Source organism: Erigeron canadensis, chromosome 7, assembly GCF_010389155.1.
Source record: "Erigeron canadensis isolate Cc75 chromosome 7, C_canadensis_v1, whole genome shotgun sequence".
NCBI lineage: Eukaryota > Viridiplantae > Streptophyta > Magnoliopsida > Asterales > Asteraceae > Erigeron > Erigeron canadensis.
In genome coordinates, this window is record NC_057767.1 from 3,081,244 (window position 1) to 3,103,543 (window position 22,300).

General features: G+C 33.2%; 3 protein-coding genes across 3 annotated transcripts; 1 reads left to right on the forward strand and 2 right to left on the reverse strand.

Annotated features, from left to right (window-relative positions):
- Positions 1 to 737: 737 nt before the first annotated feature.
- On the reverse strand, positions 738 to 1,361 carry LOC122607237 (proline-rich receptor-like protein kinase PERK13). The gene has a single exon (XM_043780173.1). It carries the CDS (start codon positions 1,359 to 1,361, stop codon positions 738 to 740), a length of 624 nt encoding a protein of 207 aa, XP_043636108.1.
- An 11,436-nt stretch (positions 1,362 to 12,797) lies between these two features.
- Positions 12,798 to 16,686, forward strand: LOC122607723 (probable receptor-like protein kinase At1g80640). The gene is made up of 10 exons (XM_043780751.1): positions 12,798 to 13,059; positions 13,300 to 13,464; positions 13,685 to 13,935; positions 14,520 to 14,652; positions 14,754 to 14,817; positions 14,915 to 15,011; positions 15,356 to 15,458; positions 15,743 to 15,861; positions 15,950 to 16,039; positions 16,270 to 16,686. Exons 1-10 carry the CDS (start codon positions 12,903 to 12,905, stop codon positions 16,399 to 16,401), a joined length of 1,311 nt encoding a protein of 436 aa, XP_043636686.1. The 5' UTR covers positions 12,798 to 12,902; the 3' UTR covers positions 16,402 to 16,686.
- A 180-nt stretch (positions 16,687 to 16,866) lies between these two features.
- On the reverse strand, positions 16,867 to 22,300 carry LOC122607129 (ATPase 9, plasma membrane-type). The gene is made up of 12 exons (XM_043780050.1): positions 22,082 to 22,300; positions 21,309 to 21,761; positions 20,684 to 21,010; positions 20,391 to 20,510; positions 20,174 to 20,296; positions 19,684 to 19,788; positions 19,271 to 19,580; positions 18,424 to 18,938; positions 18,112 to 18,285; positions 17,602 to 17,784; positions 17,327 to 17,508; positions 16,867 to 17,084 (listed from the first exon to the last, which is right to left on the reverse strand). The coding sequence occupies exons 1-12, from the start codon at positions 22,148 to 22,150 to the stop codon at positions 16,988 to 16,990; spliced, it is 2,658 nt and encodes an 885-aa protein (XP_043635985.1). The 5' UTR covers positions 22,151 to 22,300; the 3' UTR covers positions 16,867 to 16,987.

Consider the following 22,300-nt stretch of genomic DNA (forward strand, 5'->3'; position numbering starts at 1 on the left):
CCAGTTCTTCCATTTTTCCAGTTTTTTTTTTTTTTTTTATTGAAATATGAATTCATTTTATATGGTTTTTTTTTTATCTGTAAAGAAAAAGATCACATACTTTTGATTGATGATTCAAACTCATGGATGGGTTAGGAGCTAGCTAGAGTAGTTGGGTCGGGTTGGGCAAAATATGAATATGTACACTCCACTTTTCCTATATCCAAATGGGTTGAGTTTGGTAGGTTGACCCATACACCCCTTTTTTTTTCTTCCAATTACATATTTCCATGTGATGTGCCAAAATATATCATTTTCAATGACTTTCAACCTATTTGACCCACATGGCCTCATCGTTTAAGAGAATTGATATTCGTATCATACATTTTAATAAATTTACCAAATTATACAAGCTTTATAACATATAGTACAGAAATCTTATACATAACTTTAATAGATTAATTAAAATAAATGGTATAAATGTCAACTCTCTTTTGTTAACTTATGTGTTCTTTATTTGACCCCTATAGCTAAGAGATACTCGTAAAACATAATTCAAAATCTGTTCCAAGAAAAGACACTAGCTCGTACAAGGATGCATAAGATTTAATTAAATCTCACTAATTAATTAAACTTGATAAATCCATTTCATAATGTTAAAATACTAGTGTAACACAATAACACCATACTTAATTATATATATAATAAAACTGAACTCAACTAGCAGATTAGCAAATTAATTTAATTTAGCTAATTAATTAAGCAGCTGGAGGAGATTCCACCACTGGTGGCAGCTGTGGAAGTTGCTTTCCAGCGTCTTCTGGCGGCTTAGATTCAATAGGAACAACCGGTGGTCCGGGCTGGTTTTCTTGTGGTGGTGACACAAACTGGTCTGGCTGATTATTTTCAACAATTGGAGGTAAAGTTACCTCGGGATTTGGTGGGGAAAACGATATTCCAATAAACGGTGAATTTATATCATCATCATTGTCTGGTGGAAGTTGAGGGACAACAGTAGGAGTAGTAAAAGTATAGCCTGGTGGTGGGGGAGATGCAACAAGTGGTGAAAAAGACGGATTTGTATCGTCTAATGGGGGTGTAAACGACGGGTAATTCGTGAACACGGGTGGTGGTGGGGACGGCACGACAACGGATGGTGGTGAGTTGGTTTGGCTACGTAGAAAAGGTCTAGACATGAAAGGGTTGGAGGAAGCGAAAGGCCATGGTTCACTGCATCCGATTCCGAAAAGAGGGTCACAGTTTTCGGATAGACCGCGACGGGAGGTGATGAGGGCGGTTGGACGGCTAGTAATGGTGGTAGTGATAGAAGAGAGTAATATCAATGGAAGGATAGCCATGAAGCTGGTTTGTGGTAGTTTCATTTTCTTGAAAATTGAGTGTGAAGTTTTATTGAAGAAAAGATCGAAGAGTGTTCATATATATATAGAGGAAATGCATTATATTGCTTTTAATGGCCATGCAAATTTGCATGGCAATATGTTTGACTTTCTGGATGGTTCATAAAATGAAATAGAAATTACATTTTCCAACGTTTAATACTCATGTAAAGTTTAAGACTATAATTTTGTTTAATCTACGTTGTAACCGTAATTTTTCTTTTTATACTAGTTTTAATCGTTTAGTATGGTAATACGTTTATTTATTTATAAATCTTATTTTTGTTTCAACTTTTTATGTATTATCTATTATATGCAGTATATCTTATTAATTGTATAAAGAAATTCTAATTAAATTTAAAGGAACAAAAATCTAGTCATGAACAAATCAAAAAGAGTTCTAAGGATGAATTGTATGATTACAAAATGGTATAAACTATGTTTAGTGTAAGGAAGTGATTTTTTTAATTTTTAGTCACAATGTATCTTAAGAATACAATGTATCTTAAAGGGCAAGAGTGTAGTCGGCTGGTTTTATCGGCAAAAAGTATCGGCTCTTTAGCAACCCTATAGTACATGCATCGGCTAGTTTTGGCAAGTTTAATCGTCTAGTTTTGGCTATATATATCGGTCAGTTTTGGCCGATCCTTGTGAACGTTGGGAGCGTGCCTTGTGACTGTTTCTTTTTGTTCTTGTGCCAAAACTTCAATATTTCACCGGAAACCTAACTGAAAAATTTGGGGGGTTTTTCGATTTAGGCTATTTCTATGTTTTTCTTGGCTTCTATTGCCGGAATACATGCGGATAAAACTTGTCGATGCTTCTAACATATAGCACCCATATTCCGGTGAGATCGGAAACCCCCTTTTTGGTGTTTCCGGCGGTTGCCGGCCAGAAATTTTCACTTTTTTTACGGCTAAATCTTTGTTTGGCTTTGGCAAGGGTTTAGTTGTCTATTTGGCTACTTTAATCGGTTTTTTGGCGACCCTTTTTTTGGGGTTTCTGGTTTAATCGATTTTCCGGTGAACTCTTTAATGGTATTTCTAGATCGTGTCTGCATGTAATCTGGTGATCCCCTTTTTGGCTTTTCTGGTGGTGTTATTTCGGTTTTCCGGCGAGTCCTTTCTTGGGTTTTCTTCGGTTAACTGCTGCTTCTGTTGCTGCTTACGGTGGTTGTGGTTTTCCGGCGAGCCCTTTCTTGGGTTTTTACAGTTAACTGTTGTTGCTACTTATGTGTGTATATATATGTATGTATATTTATCTTTTTACATTGCCGTTAATTGTATGTTTGTGATTAGCTTAATAGTGTTAACTTAGTGGTAGTGTTGCTGGATTTTTTCTTGGTAGTATTGTCGTATTTTATTCCATTAAAGCAATAGGTAGCCAAAAAAAATAGTTTTTGACGATGATAATATTGTTGAACAGTTAGGTTGCCGTATTTTGTTCCATTAAAGCAATATGTTGCCATATTTTTTTTGGGGCGTATCTTGGCGGGGTAAACCTTCGGATTAGCAACCATGGCGTCTCCAACTTCTGAAATTTCCAACCCCCAAATTCTTAGGCCAAGTTTATATTGTATAAAAAAAACGATCATTTTTTATGTTTTCCGGCAACTTTGTTTATTTTCCGATTACCTTTTATATGTTTTCCGGAATTGGTAAATTGGCAAGTTTTGGTTAGTTTTGTACACTACACAATGTAATTTGGCAAGTTTTGGCTAGTTTTGGGAATAACACGTGTCGTAATTTCATTAGTCGAAAATTAGCCAAAATTAAACTTGCCAATTTGCCAATTTTTGGCACTACACTTGTGTCCCTAAGAGGCATGGGTGTAGTCGGCAAGTTTAATCGGCAAAATGGATCGGATAGCATCGGTTCTTTGGCAAGCTTATAGCACATGCATTGATAAGTTTTGGCAAGTCAATCAGCAAATTGAATCGGCTAGTTTAGGCCGATTAATTGTGGCATGTTTTGGCTCTTTTCATGTGAACTAAAGGCATGGCACATGGCATGTATTGGCTTTTTTTTTTATCTTTTGATTTTTGGCAAACGTTGACAAATTGCCAAGTTATAATATACCATTACTTTTGACTTCTTGTTGGCAAGAACTGACAATATTTTGGCATATCCATATAATATCTTTTTATTGGCTAAAAGCTTGCCAAAGAGCGAAAATTTGGCATTATACCCTAATCCCTAAAAATACAATTTTGAAAATTCTCATAAACAAAAAAAATATTAAGTATAGACCACCTATTGAGAATTGTGTAAGAAAACGTATTTTATGAATGATCATGATCAATGTGTGTTGTTGTGGTATTGGGCAAAAGGGTTGGTGGCACTCTGAAACGTGCGTTGTATGGAAGAGGGGTTTGTGAGTGTACAGTTGGGACTTTAATAAAGGAGTGTGACTGTATACTCTTTTATTTTTACGTGCCATCATTTAATGAAAGTCAACGTCTTTGTTTATTTTTAAATAGAAAAATTATTAATCGAACTAACTCATCCGTTTAAAAATCTAACATAAAACCTTAAGAATTTAACATATGAATTCTACTAATTCTCTCTTTCTAATCTTGCTCTCTGATATTTTCACATGTCATCATCTTACTATTAGGCATACCGATTAAGTTGATTTATCATTATTCTTTTAAATATATGCAATCCATATACTCATAGTTTGCCATTTATATAGAAAAAAGTACAAACGTTTTCAACAATTAATTGTTAGGATTTTACCAACGACAATTCTTATGGTTATGATTGATATGTTCAAGCACATAAAAGATTAATCGATCCTTATTGTAAAAGTAGATTATTAGAGGGTTTTTTGGAGTCCAGGATTTCATACTACACATGCGTGGTTGGAACTCCACCTACTGTTCAATTCAATGTCATAGTAACGGTTCGAATGCGCTGTTAAAAATAAAATAAAATAAAATAAAATTAAAGTGTAAAGAATTTGATTAATTGGGAGACTCCCAACAACTAACAAGTAACAAAGTAACGGATTATTATGTCAAAATGTAAGTAAATCCAGGCCCACTTCTATTGGATTTATCAAATTATGAAAAGCAATACTTAGCCCAAAAATCAACCTCGGGCCATGTTAGTAGCAACTGCCAACTAGCAACCAGTAATAGACCAGTTTGAGACTTAGAAAAGTAATTAAGGTATAGTCGTAGTATGGATGTTAGTATATTACAATTAGCCTGGTACCGGTGCATTGCAGCAGCTAGAAGGTAACCGTTAATATTAGAAAAACCCTTGTTGATAGTGAGGAATCCGACGGTGGTGGTTGGGGCGAGGGGTTGTGATTTAGTTGTTGATGGTGATGAATTGATGGCAAGGGTTGCGATAGGGAGATCGACTGGAAAAAGTGTTATGTTTTTTTTTTGTTGATATGGATTTTTTTTCTCTTTAAATTTTGATAAGGGTAATTTCGACATTTAGAGGAGTTGTAAAATATAATGCAATTAAAGAGGGTATTATAGGAATAAAAAAAGTGTTTAAAACTTAGTCTCAATACCCTTTATAAGGGTTTATAGATATAGATATCCAAATATATAAGTTTAAAAGATGTTACATAACTTTTGATAATAAAATACTATGTTAAAAGGAAGATTTTTCTTAACAACAATTTTACACTATTTCAAAGCTATCTCAAATCTTTATTTTTACTCTCTTATAAAGTAAAAGGCCGGTCTATTTTTATTTTTATAAAATTCTGTTTTTGAATCACCAAAATTGCCTATGACATTTTAAGCTCGTAATGAATTAATTTACACTTCAACCTTTATCTTCTAAAATATTTTTACTATCACCTTTACATCAACCTATATTTCTACATCAATTGACACCGCCACCACCACCAGTAGTACCATTACCGACACCACTAGACCGTCGTCCCTGCCAACACCGCCGTATTGTGCGGGTACAGTACTCGTAATTATAAACTATGCAAGTAGATCCATGTTAAAGATTGAATCTTGAATTTCACTCCACAAAGGCAAGAACCATGCATTGACCCGTAAAAGAGATATAGTTAATTTAAAAGGGATTTGTTAAATACAACCCTTAAAACCGTGTTTAAGGTGCATAAATTGTTTGTACATTTATCATGAAAATCAGGGAACAGACTTTTAATATGGAAGGTACAAGTTTTTTTATGCACGTTAAATACATCCCTTATGATTGTATATAGCATTTCCCAATTTAAAATGAACATCATTGAAAAGGAAATTTCTCATATAATGAATAATTTTTTTTGTTTCTTTTTATTTTTTCATAGGATCAGCAACTACATATATGGAAATAATATTTTTACCTTTTCATTCAATAGTTAACAAAAAACTAACATACAATATGGTACTTAGGAAAATCGCAAGCTAGACAAAATTTTCGGTGTGTCATGTGAGAATTACAAAACTGTTTTAAGATTTGTATGAGGATCAAGTTGTGTGAAAAAAGAAAACAAATTAAGCAGTTAATCACACGCTAAACTATCAAGTATCGGACGCATTGATGTTACATCAAATAGCTAATTTTTTGACTTTAAAATATGATGCTAATTATTGAAACCAAAGTCAAGAAATTATTAATAATCTTTTTAAAGATTTATGTATGGATCGCCTAGGTGGGCCTGATCATATTGAGTGAACTCTAAAAAGATGTTCATGTAAATTTTGTCTTTAGATGTTAATTGCGTGTATAAAAATTGTACTTTTATAAATAAGAAATTTACGATTTTATGTTTTATATACAAAGTGTCATTTGGCATACATGTAATAAGGTATTTGTGATGAAATACTTACAAGTAGCTTGGTTGATTTGAGTCAACCATTAATTTTCTTTTGTGTTACTTATTTTGACATGTACGTTCGAAAAATGAATTGTTAACTACTTTTATATATACATGTGAGTTAGCTAGTGATCGACTGGTGAAGCCGCTTACAGCTTATAGAGAGTTGTAGACCTACAAATTAAAATGAGGTTGGTCAAATCTTTTTTCTCTATAAATCGTCGGTTTAGTTGTTCGAATAAAAGCCTGAAAAGACAAAAGGATGAAAGTCCTAATCGTTATTTATAATTATGGGTATAATATATCCATGCTGTTGACAGTGCTATTGGATAATTAATTAAACATCCATAAAATGTTTATATATTTAAATATAACTAACGTAAAACAAAAATAATAACCCTGATTTAATACTAAGAGCACAACATCATCTCTATACAGTTAATTGCAAAAGATATATTTGCTTATGTTATACAATTAATTGTAAAAAATATATTTGCTTATGTTAGTTAATTGCAAAAAATATATTTGCTTATGTTAGTTGCTTATGTTATATATTTGCTTATGTTAGTATAACATAAGCAAATATATTTTTGCAATTAAGAGATTATGTTGTGCTCTTAGTATTAAATCAAAGTTATTAATTTAAAAATTGGGAGCCTAAAAAGTCTGAATTTTAACAGCCTTATTCTTGAAATATCACATTATCATTGCTCATCTCGACAAAAGGGAGTCGTTTAACTATCATTTGGCAAGATTAATTGGTGTCATTAATTTTAATTTGTGATATTGGTGTTTATACGTCACCCGGTGGTGAGGTGAATATGAATGAAAGTCAATTTTCAAAAATAAAAATCAGGTCTTGACAATGTAATCATTCATCTATAGCTCATGTCAATTATAACCTTAATTAGCTTAATGTATTAAGTTACTAGAGATCTTAATAGCTGCCTTCAATTGGTTGGTTTGATTCACCCATGAAGTCATTGAAATCTTTGGTCATCCCCACACAATCTTTTGTTGTTTATTGTTGTTATGGGTATCATGACACCATAACGACAACACATACAACATAGAATGGGTAACAATAAGTTGAGTATATGAGTTATGCAAAATGTGTATATATTGCAAGGATATAAACGAACTAAACCAAACTCAAAATCAAGGCCTATATTTAACGAACAAATACGTAGTAACATAGTTAATTGGGCCATTTGGGTGATAGCTTAGTGCTGGAGGACTTATACCTTCTTGGTGTAGGGGTGGAGTTTGAATCCCACCAGTAGAGTTTTTTTTGAAGTAATTACTAAAATAATAATAACATTTAGCTATTAAAAAAAAAAAAAGTTAATTGCGCATTGCTTGTCCATATACGAGATGAGTACCCGCGTAATGCGGCGGCGGCGGTGGCAACAAGTGGTGTTAGTGAGTAGTGACGATGGTGGTAAAGATGTAGTTATTAATTTAAAAGTAATTGACGTATCTGGTAGTATAGTTATTTTATGGTTAAGGGATGTATCTTTTGTAAATAACTTTATTAAGTATATTATAGGGATATTAGGTGGAAAAATTTAGATTAATTAGTAAAGGAGATCGATAGTTTTGATAAATATGGTGTAAAATATTTTAGGGATATATTGGGTAGATTTAGTATGAGTTATGAATGTGTTAAAAATTAAGAGTATTTTGGGTATTTTAAAGGTAGAGAGTTGAAAAAGGGATAGTAGTTTGTTTATTAATATAGTATAGATAGTTAGGGGTAAAATGCGGATACTGAAAAATTTGCTTAAATTTCCTAAAATAGATTTCAAATATGTTTTATAAGGGAATATAGATAAGAGCATTTCCAAATTAAACCCCATTGCTATAAATGTTTTCAAGTCAATAAGGTCGGTCCTTATAGACTTTCCATTCGTGCGTCCAGCCACTTCCGACGCGACCAAACCGGAGGAAGCAAGTAGTAGGGGCTGCGTCGTGGAGTGCGCCCGGAGGTTACTTCCAATATTGGAAGTGCGTGTTGTGAAGAAAAATGGGGCCCGAAAAGATGATGTGAGTGAAAGAATAGGAGAAGAAGAGGGGGTTATAAGGAGGGGGTATTCTTGGGGTGTCTAGAAATGATGAATAGTGTTAGAAACGATTTATAAATATGGGATTATAAACATAGGCCTAACCACACTGTCATGTCATCTTTTAATAAAGCATCATTTGTTATAAACTTGTCTCTCCATAAACCGTAACTCGGTCTCATAGCTAAAAAAAACATATAAAGGTAAGATAATATAAACAAGCCATGTATCTTAGAATTGAACTATTATACTTTCAGCTTATTTGTTTGATAAGTTTAAGGAGTATATAGGTCCTAATTTTACCTTTCACTTGGGTTAGACACATGAACTTGATGCTAAAATAAGCTAAATATAGGACTTTCATAAACTTGATGCTAAAAATTTATAAAAATTATATCTTTAAAATTATAAGCTTTTATAACTTAAATGTATAAAAATCTAATATTGATAATATCATAAACCCCGTATGCAATGTTTAACACGGGTCTAAAATCTAACTAAAATTGGAAAAGATAGGCGGCATTGTGTTTGACCATGCTTTGGTCCTTTTCATTAAAACTTGAGTTATTCTCTACCTTTTCCATTTTATATTTATTTTTCAAAAGTTTCCTTTTCTCATTTTTAATTTGCCTTTTTCCTGAGGTAAAAGTATATTAAGCAAACTTAAACATAAATGTGATTAGTTGCATAATTGAAAAGCTGCTAAATTTTAACTTCCCATAAATACAGTTAAGATAAACAAATTAAAGCTGAAACCTGATGTTTGGAGTCATCATGCATATATCATGCATGCACGCCTACCTCCTAGTTCTTTCTTTTATTGCCTAAAAAGTCACAAATGATATAAAAGTTATATTAACTTTAATTCATGAAAAATAATGAAAAGATTGAAAAAAAACACACAATTAAGTCATGATATCCATAAAGACGTATATATATAACCCGGTTCATAATGGGTAAGTGGAAGCAATTTCGTCATAAATATTACTCCTTAAAAGGCTTGGGTTTAATCCAATTAAACACCTTATAAACAATAGTCATGAAGTAAAAAGATCAAGTATATTACCTATTTTTTTTATTTTTATTTTCCTTAATACTTGTTTTCTTTTACAATAGTCATGAAGTAAAAGATCAAGTGGAGTATATGCCTTTACATTATAAATAAATAGGTTTTAGGTAAAAGAAAACAAGTATTAATGTAAAATAAATAAAACAATATGTTTTTCCTTATTGAAAATTACTGTGCATCATGTAATTTATTGTGTATCAATTGTTTCATGAATGTTCATGCATCAATTTAACCATAATCTAAAGGTCAAGATTTTGTCCTATTTATTTTACATTAACACTTTTACAATACTCTAACTCCTAGATAAATAACCAATACGGGTTTGAATGGTTGGTTATCAATCTTTTACCACAAAATAATGGCAGCTAGAAAACAATAATGATTCTGATAAACTATGGCCATAAGTACCCTTTGTCACCACCATAAGTACTACCCTTTCTCACAATCATAATATTGTTGTTTTTTCGCATGAAAATTTTTACATGAAATAATAACAATTATATGTGTTTCACGGACATCTCCAACGCCCTGCAATTTAGTGTTGCGAGGACAACAAAAGTTATTTTCTTCTTAACAATTTTTTTGTTCAGATCTGGACAAATTAGTGGTATTTGTAGTTTTCAGTATCTACCAATAAACTAAAACAGAATTGTGTATCTTTTGAGACTGACATGTGGTACAAGTTTTTAAATGACACGTATCATATATGTAATATATTAGTAAAAATCTAGATATAGATATCGTAATAAATAAATTTTGGAACATATCTTAATTATTATTATATTATTAAACCTATCCTTATAAATCTACAAGTTGATTACTTTTCTATCACTTATTATTATTATTATTACTATTATTATTATTATTATTATTATTATTATTATTTACCAATATATTTAAACAAGATTGAGTTGTTCTTGAAACGACATGTAGCGTAATCCTTGATCGACAAGTGTTTTTTTAATTTATTTATTTTATTAAATTAGTTTTTTTAATTGTATATAGATTCAATTTCTTTATTAGATTTAGAGTTAGACTCTAACTCTTGGCTTATAGATACAAAACATATTACAACCTTATTTGATTGATCGTATTCTTATTAATAAAATTGTTCCCTTGTCTTTCTCAATTTTTTCAACTCCTATCACTTATATTACTTATAATAATAAGTTATTAACATGAAGACTTCGAAAATTTGAGTTTACGATTCGAAAGCACAAGGCTATTTTGTCGTCATCCACTATTCTTACAAGTTTCGATTTTGATGTAAAAATTTAAAGTTAATCTAAAACTCTAACTAGCATTTCTTATACTTATCATTACTGCATATTATAATTTAGTTTCGATCATTAGTTTATTTAACCATAATCTATTTCATACTCAAAAATCATGTATGTGACATATTCGTTTTTTTTTGTGATACAATTTATATAGCCACTGTACATCGTACGGATATTAGGACTAGTACAAATATATAACTTATTTACTCTCTCATACTCTATAGTGTTCTTTTAGTTGTATTATATGTATGTACTCTTGCTTTACCTAGCGTTTTTTGTCAGTTGTAGATTTTAATATAATCTTATGTCTTTAAAAAAAAAAAACTTTTTTTGTTATTAGCTTAAATGATTGTGTTTGACGAAGGAAAAACTAGGAAGTCAAATAATCACGAGCAGTGAGTTGATATTGTATATAAACATTTAAACAACTGGTTTGCAAAATCTTTGGTGGGAAGGTTTTGGCCTTCATAACCACCACATGATTGTTGGCTGGCAGCACCTTTGCATCCATTTTTCATGGATAAAGTAATTGCTTCTCCCTCACTTTTTGCCCCCCAACTTTTTATAAACGCTCAAAATGTACTTGTTTTTACCTCCGCCATTTCCCCCAAAAATAAATAAAAGTTGTTTTTACTCGTATTTCACGTCGAGATATAGTTGATGAATACAAATAGTTCTTCATACTTCTTTTATACTCACATAGTCACATATACTGTACATTGTTTTAAGTTGGTGCATATATTAAAGTAAAGGAAAATGACTAATGTTTCTAACAAAATAGTCTAAAAATCCCTTAACACTTTAAGAAGGTGACATATGGTATTCACTAATTTTCTTTCTTAATCTTGTCTCCTGATTTTTTCACATGTCATCATCCAATATTTAAGAGGATTTTTAAGCTAATATATTAAAAAGATTAATCATTTCCCTAAAATAAATACTTTTTTTTTCTCATACATAGTACTTAATATACATATAAAATGTTTAAATATCATGAAGTCAATTCAATGATAAAAACTTAAAAAGTTAACCACTCCATCATAATAATCATGTACCTAAACAAAAATTCAATGATTGAATTTCATGGTCAATCACACGTATCATATTGTAGTTACTTTTATGTGGCTAATATAAATACAAAATTATGAAGTATCACATATATATTTTTGAAATAACCAAAATAGCAAAGTACTTAATATATTAGATATTTTTTTTAACAACGTTAAAATCTCATTAACAGAAAAGATACTAGTTAGAATTTGCCTATACAATGAAAAGCACACTATTCACTCTTGAATTAGGGACTCTAACTTAACTAGAAAAAAGAAAAAATACATAAAATTACGTTAACTACTAATAAAAAAGACCATTTCAATTAAATGAGGAATATGACCTTCCATGTACTAATATATCCAAACACCCGTTACTCGAACCGCAAATGCAATGGAAAATAAGATATGAATGTATAACACACGAAAAATATATAACCTAGTTCAAATTATATATCTATGTAAAATAGATCAACCTTCAAGTACTTTGAAAAAATAATTACCCATTATATATATAATATATCTAATTTTATCTCTACTAGATATGATATATAATTCTAGTTAGTTAAAGTGTTAACCAATAGTCTAATGAAAAATATATATTATGAAAGGGAAATAACTAATCCTCTACACTAGACAGTTTAAAAATCTTTTTAGTGATAAGATAAAGACAAGTGACAAAATCAAAAAATAAGATTAGAAAAAAATTTTAATGAAATTCATATGTCACAATTTTAAGGTTTTAAGAGGATTTTTAGACTAATTTTTAAAAGTATCGATCATTTTTCCTCATTATTGAAAACAGAATTATAAGTTCAAATTTCATTTATATATTATTTTAATGATGATAATTTTACGTGATTAATTTTTTTTAAAAATGATTAATAATCTTAAATATTATCTTAAAAATCTCTCTAAAACCTTCAAAACTTATGTGGATTTCACTGATTTTCTTAACTGATTTTTAGGTTGGTTACTTAAGAGAATTAATATTGATTTTGAGATACCAACAATAAATTAATTATTATGCATTTTATATATTTGACCTAAAGAAATATGATCATTTAATTATTGTTTTGTTTTTCAAAGAGTTGAAGTATTGTGTGTGAGAGAAAAAAGATGTACATTAATATTTCAAAATTCAAAGCATGAACGCATCAAAGACAAAACACATGAATTTTGTGTATATCTAGCTTCCACTTCCATTTGCTTGTCTCCCTATTTTTCTTCTAAAAAAACAAATCTTTTCTGCAAACAAACTCAACATGAATCTTCTTTCCAAGATTCCCATTTTGGTTTTATCTTCATTTTTAGTCCCAATCCATTCTTTCATCAAAACAGACCCACCTATGGCTGCTGACCCTGTTCTTCCTACAGAGAAAAAACCTCCATTTTCCATTGAAAATGAAGCTCTTTCTCCAGGTAATTTCACAAAAAGATTCAAACTTTTTGATTTTTTGTTTATGTTTTTGTGTTTACTTTGATACCCACATGCATTTTTCTCATAATTTGGAATAAAATTGAATTGGGTCATTGGAAAGTTTGAGTCTTGAGTTCAATGCAGTTCGAACCTGGTATATATATATATATATATATATCTAAGCTTATGAGTACCCACAGATTTTATAATTTTTTTATTGACCTGTCTTCTTTTTTACTCAGGAGTATTAGTAGTTCACCATGAAGATTTGAACAAAAGGATTCTTGTAGCATTGATTGTTGCTTCAACTCTTCTAGCTGCAATTTTGCTGTTGTTATCATGTTTCTGTATCTATAGGTTAAAAACCTCAAAAAGTACCAATATCAATAAGGCCCAACAAAGCCAAGGTATTTATATTTATCTACTGTATTTTAAACTTTGTTTTGAAGGTGTTGGCATTGCATATCTTAAAAAGTTAATAAAAAGTGCTCATTTAAGTGTAAAATACGCAAATAAACACTTAAGAACCGAGTATTACGCCATAAGAACTTTTAAAAATGCAATCTCAAACACCCTCGATTTACGGATATTATGAACATTTTGAGTTTTTAGCTTGCATACTTTCAGATGTATCAAAAGGGTTGTCATTGGGCCCAATACTGGATAAGTTTAACCCTTTAAGAATGTCCGGTAAAAAGGGTTCGGTTACTGTTATCGAATACGAGTGGTTAGTGTCTGCAACAAGCAATTTTCATGAAGACAATATCATTGGGCATGGTTCGTTTGGGAGTGTGTACAAAGCTTGTTTCAATGACCATTTCCTTGCAGCTGTGAAAAGAATTCATGGTGGAGGTCCAGATGCCCAAAGAGTATTTGAGGTAATTTATGAAGTTTAAAATTTTTAAAATCATGTAATGCTTGTCCCAACCCGATATTTTACATGTGAATGGATCGCTTTGGGTTGTATCTTATCTGAAACGGCCAAATGCATAAAATTTGCTAAAAGTGAAACTGGTGGATTTGGTTGAGGTTTAAAAGTAAAGCAAAGTCTTAAATTAATGCATACAACCTCCAAAATTGTTTCTATTCAAACATTACCATCAGTAAGGTAAAAATGTTATATATAACATATAAGATTCGGTTAATAATGTGAGTGTAGTTTCTTTAACTTCTAGATATGCATAGATAAGTGTTTATGTGTTAACCTGACTGCATTTGCCCTTAGTAAATCGTTTAATTCAAAGATTAGATTAGTATTATTGTAATAACAGTTTTTTAAACATAATAAATGCCCTATTTATTCAGAATTTCTTATAACGAAGAGGGTGAAAGATGTTTGTGGGTCAACCGAACCCAAATGGCCCGCTATACCCAATCCGCCCCACTTGTCTATTTCACCATCTCTACTTTTATAACTCTATAACTTCGTAAGCCTCTTTCCAATTATGTGTTTTGTTTTCAGAATGAGATCAATTGCTTAAGCAGAGTTCAGCATCAGAATGTTGTTAGTCTTTTGGGTTATTGCATACATGGTGACACCAGGTTTTTGGTCTATGAAATGATGCCTAATGGTTCGTTGGAATCCCAATTGCATGGTAAATTCTCTTTTCATTTATGAAAATAACCTAACAGTTAAAGAACTATAGGGATCCCGTATACCTTACATTCTTAGCTACTCGTTTTTTATTCTACTAAGGGCCGTCTCATGGAACTGGTTTGAGTTGGCAGCACAGAATGAAAATTGCACTTGATATTGCAAGGTAAATCCATTTCTTTTATTGATCGCTACATTTTTGGATAATGTAGATTCTTGATGAGTATTACATAGTATTCTGGTCATTTGAAATTTGGATGCAGAGGGCTGGAGTATCTTCACGAGCGTTGTACCCCGCCTGTGATTCATAGAGATCTAAAATCATCAAATATTCTTCTAGGCTCCAACTTCAATGCTAAAGTAATACTCATCTTTTCTGGAGGTGTCAATATCATCTCATTTATTTGTAAATCGGTCAATTTGGATTGTGTTCAGTCTCAAATGGGTCAAATCTAAACTCTAGCCAAATGGGGTATGGTCAAACAGATTGAAAGTCACGCTAAGTTGAAATGAACAATAAAAATATGTTGTTGGTTAACACCGCTTGACCAGGCTGATTTTTAGTCTGCCTGTACTAAAGTTGCCCGGTTTTGACCTTTTCCTAACCTGCTTGTGTTTCCACCTCTATTCTTAAGTTCATTGAACATGCTCAGACAAATTTGAGATTCTTTGATTGACTTACTGTTGTTTGCCATATAACTCAGCTTTCTGATTTTGGACTTGCGATTACGGGTGGAATTCATGGAAAGAACAACATAAAGCTTTCAGGAACATTAGGTTACGTAGCTCCGGAATACCTCTTGGATGGTATGTAGTAGTTTATTTCCTGGCAAATTGCACCTAAAAGGAACACACTTTATCTTCATTTTTAGAAAAGGAAAGGACTCACAAAAACAAGGTTTAAGGGCCTATATTGGAAGTTTATAATAGAAAATCGGTTTACTTGTTTGATTATGAACTTATAATGTAGGCACTAAAGGTTTTAAAGTATGATTACTTATGTTCCTTTTACGTGCGATCTGCGCATTATTTTCTGATGTGTACAATTTTATCGAAATCTAGTCTCGAGATATAAGACAAAGGTTTTACAGGTAAGCTTACTGATAAAAGTGATGTCTATGCATTCGGCGTTGTACTTTTGGAGCTGTTGATAGGAAGAAAACCTGTGGAGAAAATGTCACCATCTCAATATCAATCAATCGTTACATGGGTATGCAAGAATGAATCATCAAGTTGCTATAAATCTCCATAGTAAATAAATTTCAATCTAAAATATCAAAAATGCATTCAACAAACAGGCAATGCCTCAGCTAACCGACAGATCAAAGCTTCCGAACATGGTTGATCCTGTGATTAGAGATACAATGGACTTGAAGCACTTGTATCAAGTTAGTACAATCTTGTTACAATTTCAGTTGTTTGAGAGTCAATTTCGACCCATTTACTTATGATTGTTTCTGGTCAAACCAAGGTGGCCCAATTCAGTGTGCACAAAAATTACCTGTTTTGACTCATTATTCAATCCGACCCAGGCACCTGTTTTTCAAATTTGAAGTTGTTTAGTCATACGATTATTCCATGATTGCATCTAACTTTTGCTGATCTATTTATCACACAGGTTGCTGCTGTAGCTGTGCTATGTGTACAACCAGAACCAAGTTACAGGCCATTGATAACGGATGTCTTACATTCGTTTATCCCGCTTGTACCTATCGAGCTTGGAGGGTCATTGAAAGTTGGTGAATCTTGATTAGTTTCTTCTTTATGTACAGGTGATTGGGCAAAAAAGATTTAATCAATCATGTTATTTAAAATTACCATCCTTTTTGGTTCTTAGATGTTATAAGCCCATGCATTTATGAGTGTACTTTAACTCATCATAATGTACAATGTACATGAGAATACCATTTAATGTAGCAGACCAGGCAAAAATCCTTATTTTGTGACTCTGCAGGTAGTTGTCACATGAATCATTAAAACTTTCACATGAACTCATCTAGAATATGTTATACTTTACTCGTTGATATTAGTTGTGCGCATGGGTTTGATATGAACGTGAACAGTATTATGGATGATAAATATTCAATGAAAACTTGAAAAGAATTGTGATTGAATAATTGAGAAACTGAATACAATGTTATAATGATTAACCGCGTACAATTCATGTAGAGAATAATGCATTGTTTCTGCCAAACTGTGGATCAGGTATCCGATCTCATCTGCTGGCTTATTCCCGTGTCTCGATCATGATGATCCATCACGAAAACATACCTTCTCAAAATCATGCCTTCCTAACTCTTATTTTGTGTTCTCCAAAAATTTATGTTCTTGATGACTTAAACCGTGTAGTGCTGTTGGATAGTTTCAATATCAAGGCCCTTGAGCTTCACCACTGATTCAACATGTCCTTTCAGAGTGTGAAGCTCTCTTAACCTGTTAACCACAGATATGATTATGATTTATATGGGTGGGTCAGGAGGGCTGGCATTGAAACATGCACATTTTTCAATGCAGGTCAAAATAGGACAATCTGTTTGACCCGCCAACATTTTTGTCCACTTAACAGTAGTATTAGAGCAAATACTATACTTTGAGTATGCTAATTTTAGAGGATGAAAACATATGAATTACACATAAAGTACAGCCCAAAGGACAAGTCAAGAAACAAGACTTACCTAGCCACCTCGGCTCGCCTCTTTGCTTGTTCTGCAAGCTCTGACAATTCTCTATAGTCGTTCTTGTCTTTTAAGATCTCATTTGCGTTTGGTGCCTGGAGACCATGCAATGTACGTTGGTCCGAGGCCCATTGAGCTTCCCTCTCACCACGTCCATAGTCCTTTTTACTGGTGAATGCAGTCTAAATGTATACAGAAGTGTGTTAATTGGTATAATTGACCAGTTATGTATTGACAAATCTGATTGAAAGTTTAACCAAACGAAATGTACTTACCCTTTTCTCGAGCATATTGTCCCAGGCCTTACCACTCAAGGCATAACGGATGATAAATTTGAAGATATCTAATGGGAAGTAGAAAACTATGCTATAAAGCCAGATCACACCAGCCCATCCCCAGCCGATTCCATTCACTCTTGCAAAATCCCAATTTGCATAGACAGCGATCAAGGTAGCAATCTTCATGAGGTAAAATTGTTAGAATTTTTGAAATTGAGTTTCTAAAGAGGGAAAGAAGGACTTAAGAATAGAGGTGCCACTTTTGAACCGTTTACTTATAAATGGGTCGATATGTGTTATGTTATGTTTGATCTCTAACTGGTCGATGGGTGAAATAAAAAATTTATTGAAGGGAAAATGCATAGAAAATTTGGACACAAAGTGGTTTATCATCTATGTTAGCTTATCCTAGACTGTCACGCTCTTGACTAAAAATCGTAACATTGTCTCTTTTCAACTGTTATTTATATGACCCATTTTGTCACCTCTAAATAATAATAAACTCACCAGCTGAGCTATAAAGAAGGCCGTGAGGAGTAAAAGACCAGGACGTTCAACGAAAGACCAGCTCCTTGATCTTGTAACAAAAATGAGTGCCTGACTGATAATGCTAACTTGGAGGTAAAGAGCTGACATAAGCTCATATTCGTCATTCCTGATCGATTTCACACCAAATTTTTCCTGGAAGAACAATTATTAGTGAATATCGTTATCGAAAGAAAGGGGTTATTTTGAACCTGTTTTGATCACTTACCCAAACCGCTCATCTTTCAAACATAATGTTGACTTTGAATCATTTAAATAGTTGGATATTCTTACCGAAAAGAAGTCGGATTCCTTTGCTAGCCAGAAGAAAATTACAGTCATGACAGCTAAATATGTGCCAAGAACAACCCCAGTGACAAAGATTTCTTTCAACTTCCATGAATCTGGCATAGGGGAAGGCTTGACCTTATCCTTAGATATGGTCATGATTGTTCCATCATTCAGGATTGCAATGATCAAAACCATAAAAGGAGAGAAGTCAAATCTCCATATAAGAGCAATTAGCATGAATCCGAGCACTATACGGATGGTGATGGAGACAGCATAAATGGTGTAGTTTTTCATTCTTTGAAAGATGGCTCGGCTAGTCAAAACCGCACTAACAATTACACTGAGTCCTGGCTCAGTTAGCACGATATCAGATGCACCACGAGCCGCATCAGTGGCATCAGCGACGGCTATACCAATGTCAGCCCGTTTTAGTGCGGGTGCATCATTCACACCATCTCCTGTCATTCCACATATGTGCTTTCTTTCCTGTAGTTTCTTCACAATCTCGTATTTATGTTCTGCATTACATACATGCCAAGTGTGTTTCAGCTTCAAGTTATATTAAATAGTTAGAGCTAACATTAGATGAAGCAATTTTGACTGATTATATTTCATATAGAATGAGTCGAATTGGGTAAGCTGAAACGTATACAAACTACATTAGACCTTTTTGGGCGTTTTACGAAAGCAAAGTTAGACTGGTGTTATCATGACCATAATTTGAACAAATTAGTTATTATAAACCCTTAAAGGAAATGTGGGTCTCCAACCCGAACTAACAAGTTTTGACCCATTAGTCCTTTATCTACCCTGACCATTTTGTCATCCTAGTGAGTGTCAATTAGTTTACCAGGGAAGACTCCAGCAAACCCATCAGCCTTCTCGATTAGCTCCTCAATTGGGATATCTGCGATGGCCGAATCTTTGTTTTGACCAAGAAGTGAAGAAGATGGATACATGTTGGTTCCCATACCAAGTCTCCGACCTGTTTCCTTTCCGATGGCTAACTGATCACCAGTGATCATCTTCACATTGACACCAAGGTGAAGAGCCCGTCGAATAGTTTCAGCACTGTCATGCCTTGGAGGGTCAAAGAGAGGCAATAAACCAGTAAATATCCATGGGCTTCCAGGGCTCTCCTTTGTTTTCTCAGGCACAGTCTATAAGATAGATAGTAACCACCGAAAAATTAGTTTCCACGTCAAATACTTAAGTCCCAAACCTGGAATACCATTAATCGAAATTAAAATGTTTGAAACTTACTTGTTGGCAAACAGCCAGAGAACGGAGACCACGATCAGCAAACTTATCAATGATAGAAAACACTTTGTTCTTTTCGTCATTCTTTAGGTTGCATAGCTCCACAATCTGAAAGATTTTTAGACATTATGCATATAAGAACAAAATGAGGATAGGTTTGGTGGATTTTTCAACCCATTTACTTGCATATGATCTGACTCGGGTAAACCTGTTCATTTACAAAAATCTGGCTAAAACTGAGATGGGTCAAATGGATTTTGAATTGCTCAAAGATGAGTTTTTTTTAATGCATAAAACCTTGTAAACAACTCTATTCAAAAATACATATTAGTTATGAAATATTACACTTTGAGACACCAACAACTTTGGAAACAAACATTTTGGGTCAATCCAACCCATTTTGACCATTCCTAAAAGAATGACCCATTGTACTCCAGAACCCGCTTTTCCACCTCTACGTCTGTTAGATTCAATCCAAAGGAGTTAATGATACCTGCTCAGGTGCACCCTTGCTCACTCTGTGCCAGTTTCCACTTTGATCAATGTATGTTATTGCTGTTCGTTTCTCTACTGGATTGAAAGGCAGAAAATGCACCTCAGTGATTCCTGCTCGGGCCTGCATAAACAAAAGAAATACTCATTTTTGCTATATATCATTGGTATAGTCACTATTTTAGTGTCATTGTTATTGTAAAAACTAATGCCATTACCTCCTTAGGATCTGGAAGCATTCCTACAATACAAGCATCGATTGCATCTTGATTCTCGACTCTTGAAGCCCTTGCCCCCATAAGAATCACCATTTCCTTGTCAATATCCTTCGCCATAACCTGAAGAAAAAAAGTAGTATGTCTTGTAATTTAGTCTTTACTTATAAAGGTTGCGAATGTTACTCTAATATACAATAGGCAAAAATGGCATTGCAGCCGTAAACCATCTGATTTTGGGTTAACATAAACTTTAAAACACTTGTTAAATGCTCAACTGCATTTTGGAAACTGACCTCAATGAGAGTTTTGTCAACTGTGAGTTTATTTAGGGTGAGAGTACCCGTCTTGTCACTACACAAAACATCCATTCCAGCCATTTCTTCAATGGCTGTCATTCTCTTGGTGATAGCACCTTGCTCTGACAACTTGTGGGACCCGATGGCCATGGTCACCGACAAGACTGTGGGCATTGCAATAGGGATTCCTCCAATGAGTAGAACAAGTAAATTGTCGATTCCTTGTCTGTAAGATCGTTTCTGAATTGGGTACATCACCACTATTTCGATTATGAGACCAATGGCAATCGAGCATATGCAGAAGTTACCAATGGCTGTCAACACCTGATAAACAATATATATTATCCGGATACTGGTTTGGAAAATAGAAATCCATTGAGGTGACAATCTTGACTTTTTTGTTTATGAATAGGTTGTATGGGGGTATGTACTTTTAATGCTACATTATTATTAAAATGGTATTTCATTACCATGTTGAGAAATCAAATGTATATAAAGTATTTTGAAGTTTAAGAAAAGAGGTGTTTCAGGCCAAGATGGCGCATTTTGACCCGTTACCCAACTTGCCCATTTATACACCTCTAGCAATTCAGTACACATTAGACCATCTGATAACTAATACCTTCTGGAAATGGCCAACTTGATTTGTGCTATCGACTAAGTGTGCAGCCTTTCCAAAGAAGGTGTGGACTCCAGTAGCAATAACAACTGCTTCAATCTCACCTTGTTTGCAAGTTGAACCTGAATAAACACTGTCACCAGGATTCTTAGTCACGGGTAATGACTCTCCAGTCAATGCAGATTGGTCAATCTTGAGGGGGTCTCCTTCTAGCAGACGTGCATCGGCAGGGATAATGTCTCCCAATTTGACGCTAATTACGTCTCCAGGTACCAATATGGCTGCATCTTGCTCGTCCCATTTCCCATCCCTTATGACTTTTGTCTTGGGAGCAAGACCTGCCATTAGTGCTGCCGCAGCGTTTCCTGCATTGTTTTCTTCTATGAAACTAATGGTGGAGTTGATTATTAGCAATGTTGTGATTCCAACAAAATCTTGCCAATCTGGTGGCTTTCCCTGCAATTAGTTACTCTAAGTTAAGTACAGATGTATCTATATTAATATGACTGTATATATCCATGGTTCTAAGTGCAACACTAGAAACTAGATCATTATATGTGACACTCATATTGGCTATGTATCATTGTATTGTGAACATGAGAATATACTCATGATAATCTAGTGTTTGTGTACCATATATGGAGTATATGTTTTCTAAAGGCAGATATTCGTGCGGATCCACAAATTTATATAATCCGTACATCATGGGACTATAACCCACAACCTCTTGGTTAAGGGATTAGAAATTTTTTTTGATTTGAGAAAGAAATATATACCCCTCCATTGGCCAAGACAATAGCCATGATTGCAGCAGCTTCCATGACCCATGACAAAGGATTCCACATGAACCCTAAGAATTTTAGAAGCTTACTTTCCTTTTTCTCTTCTAACTTGTTTGGGCCAAATATATTCAGCCTTTTATTCCCTTCTTCACTACTCAATCCTTCTTTCGTACATTTTAACGTTTCAAATACCTCCTCAACCGGAACAGTCTC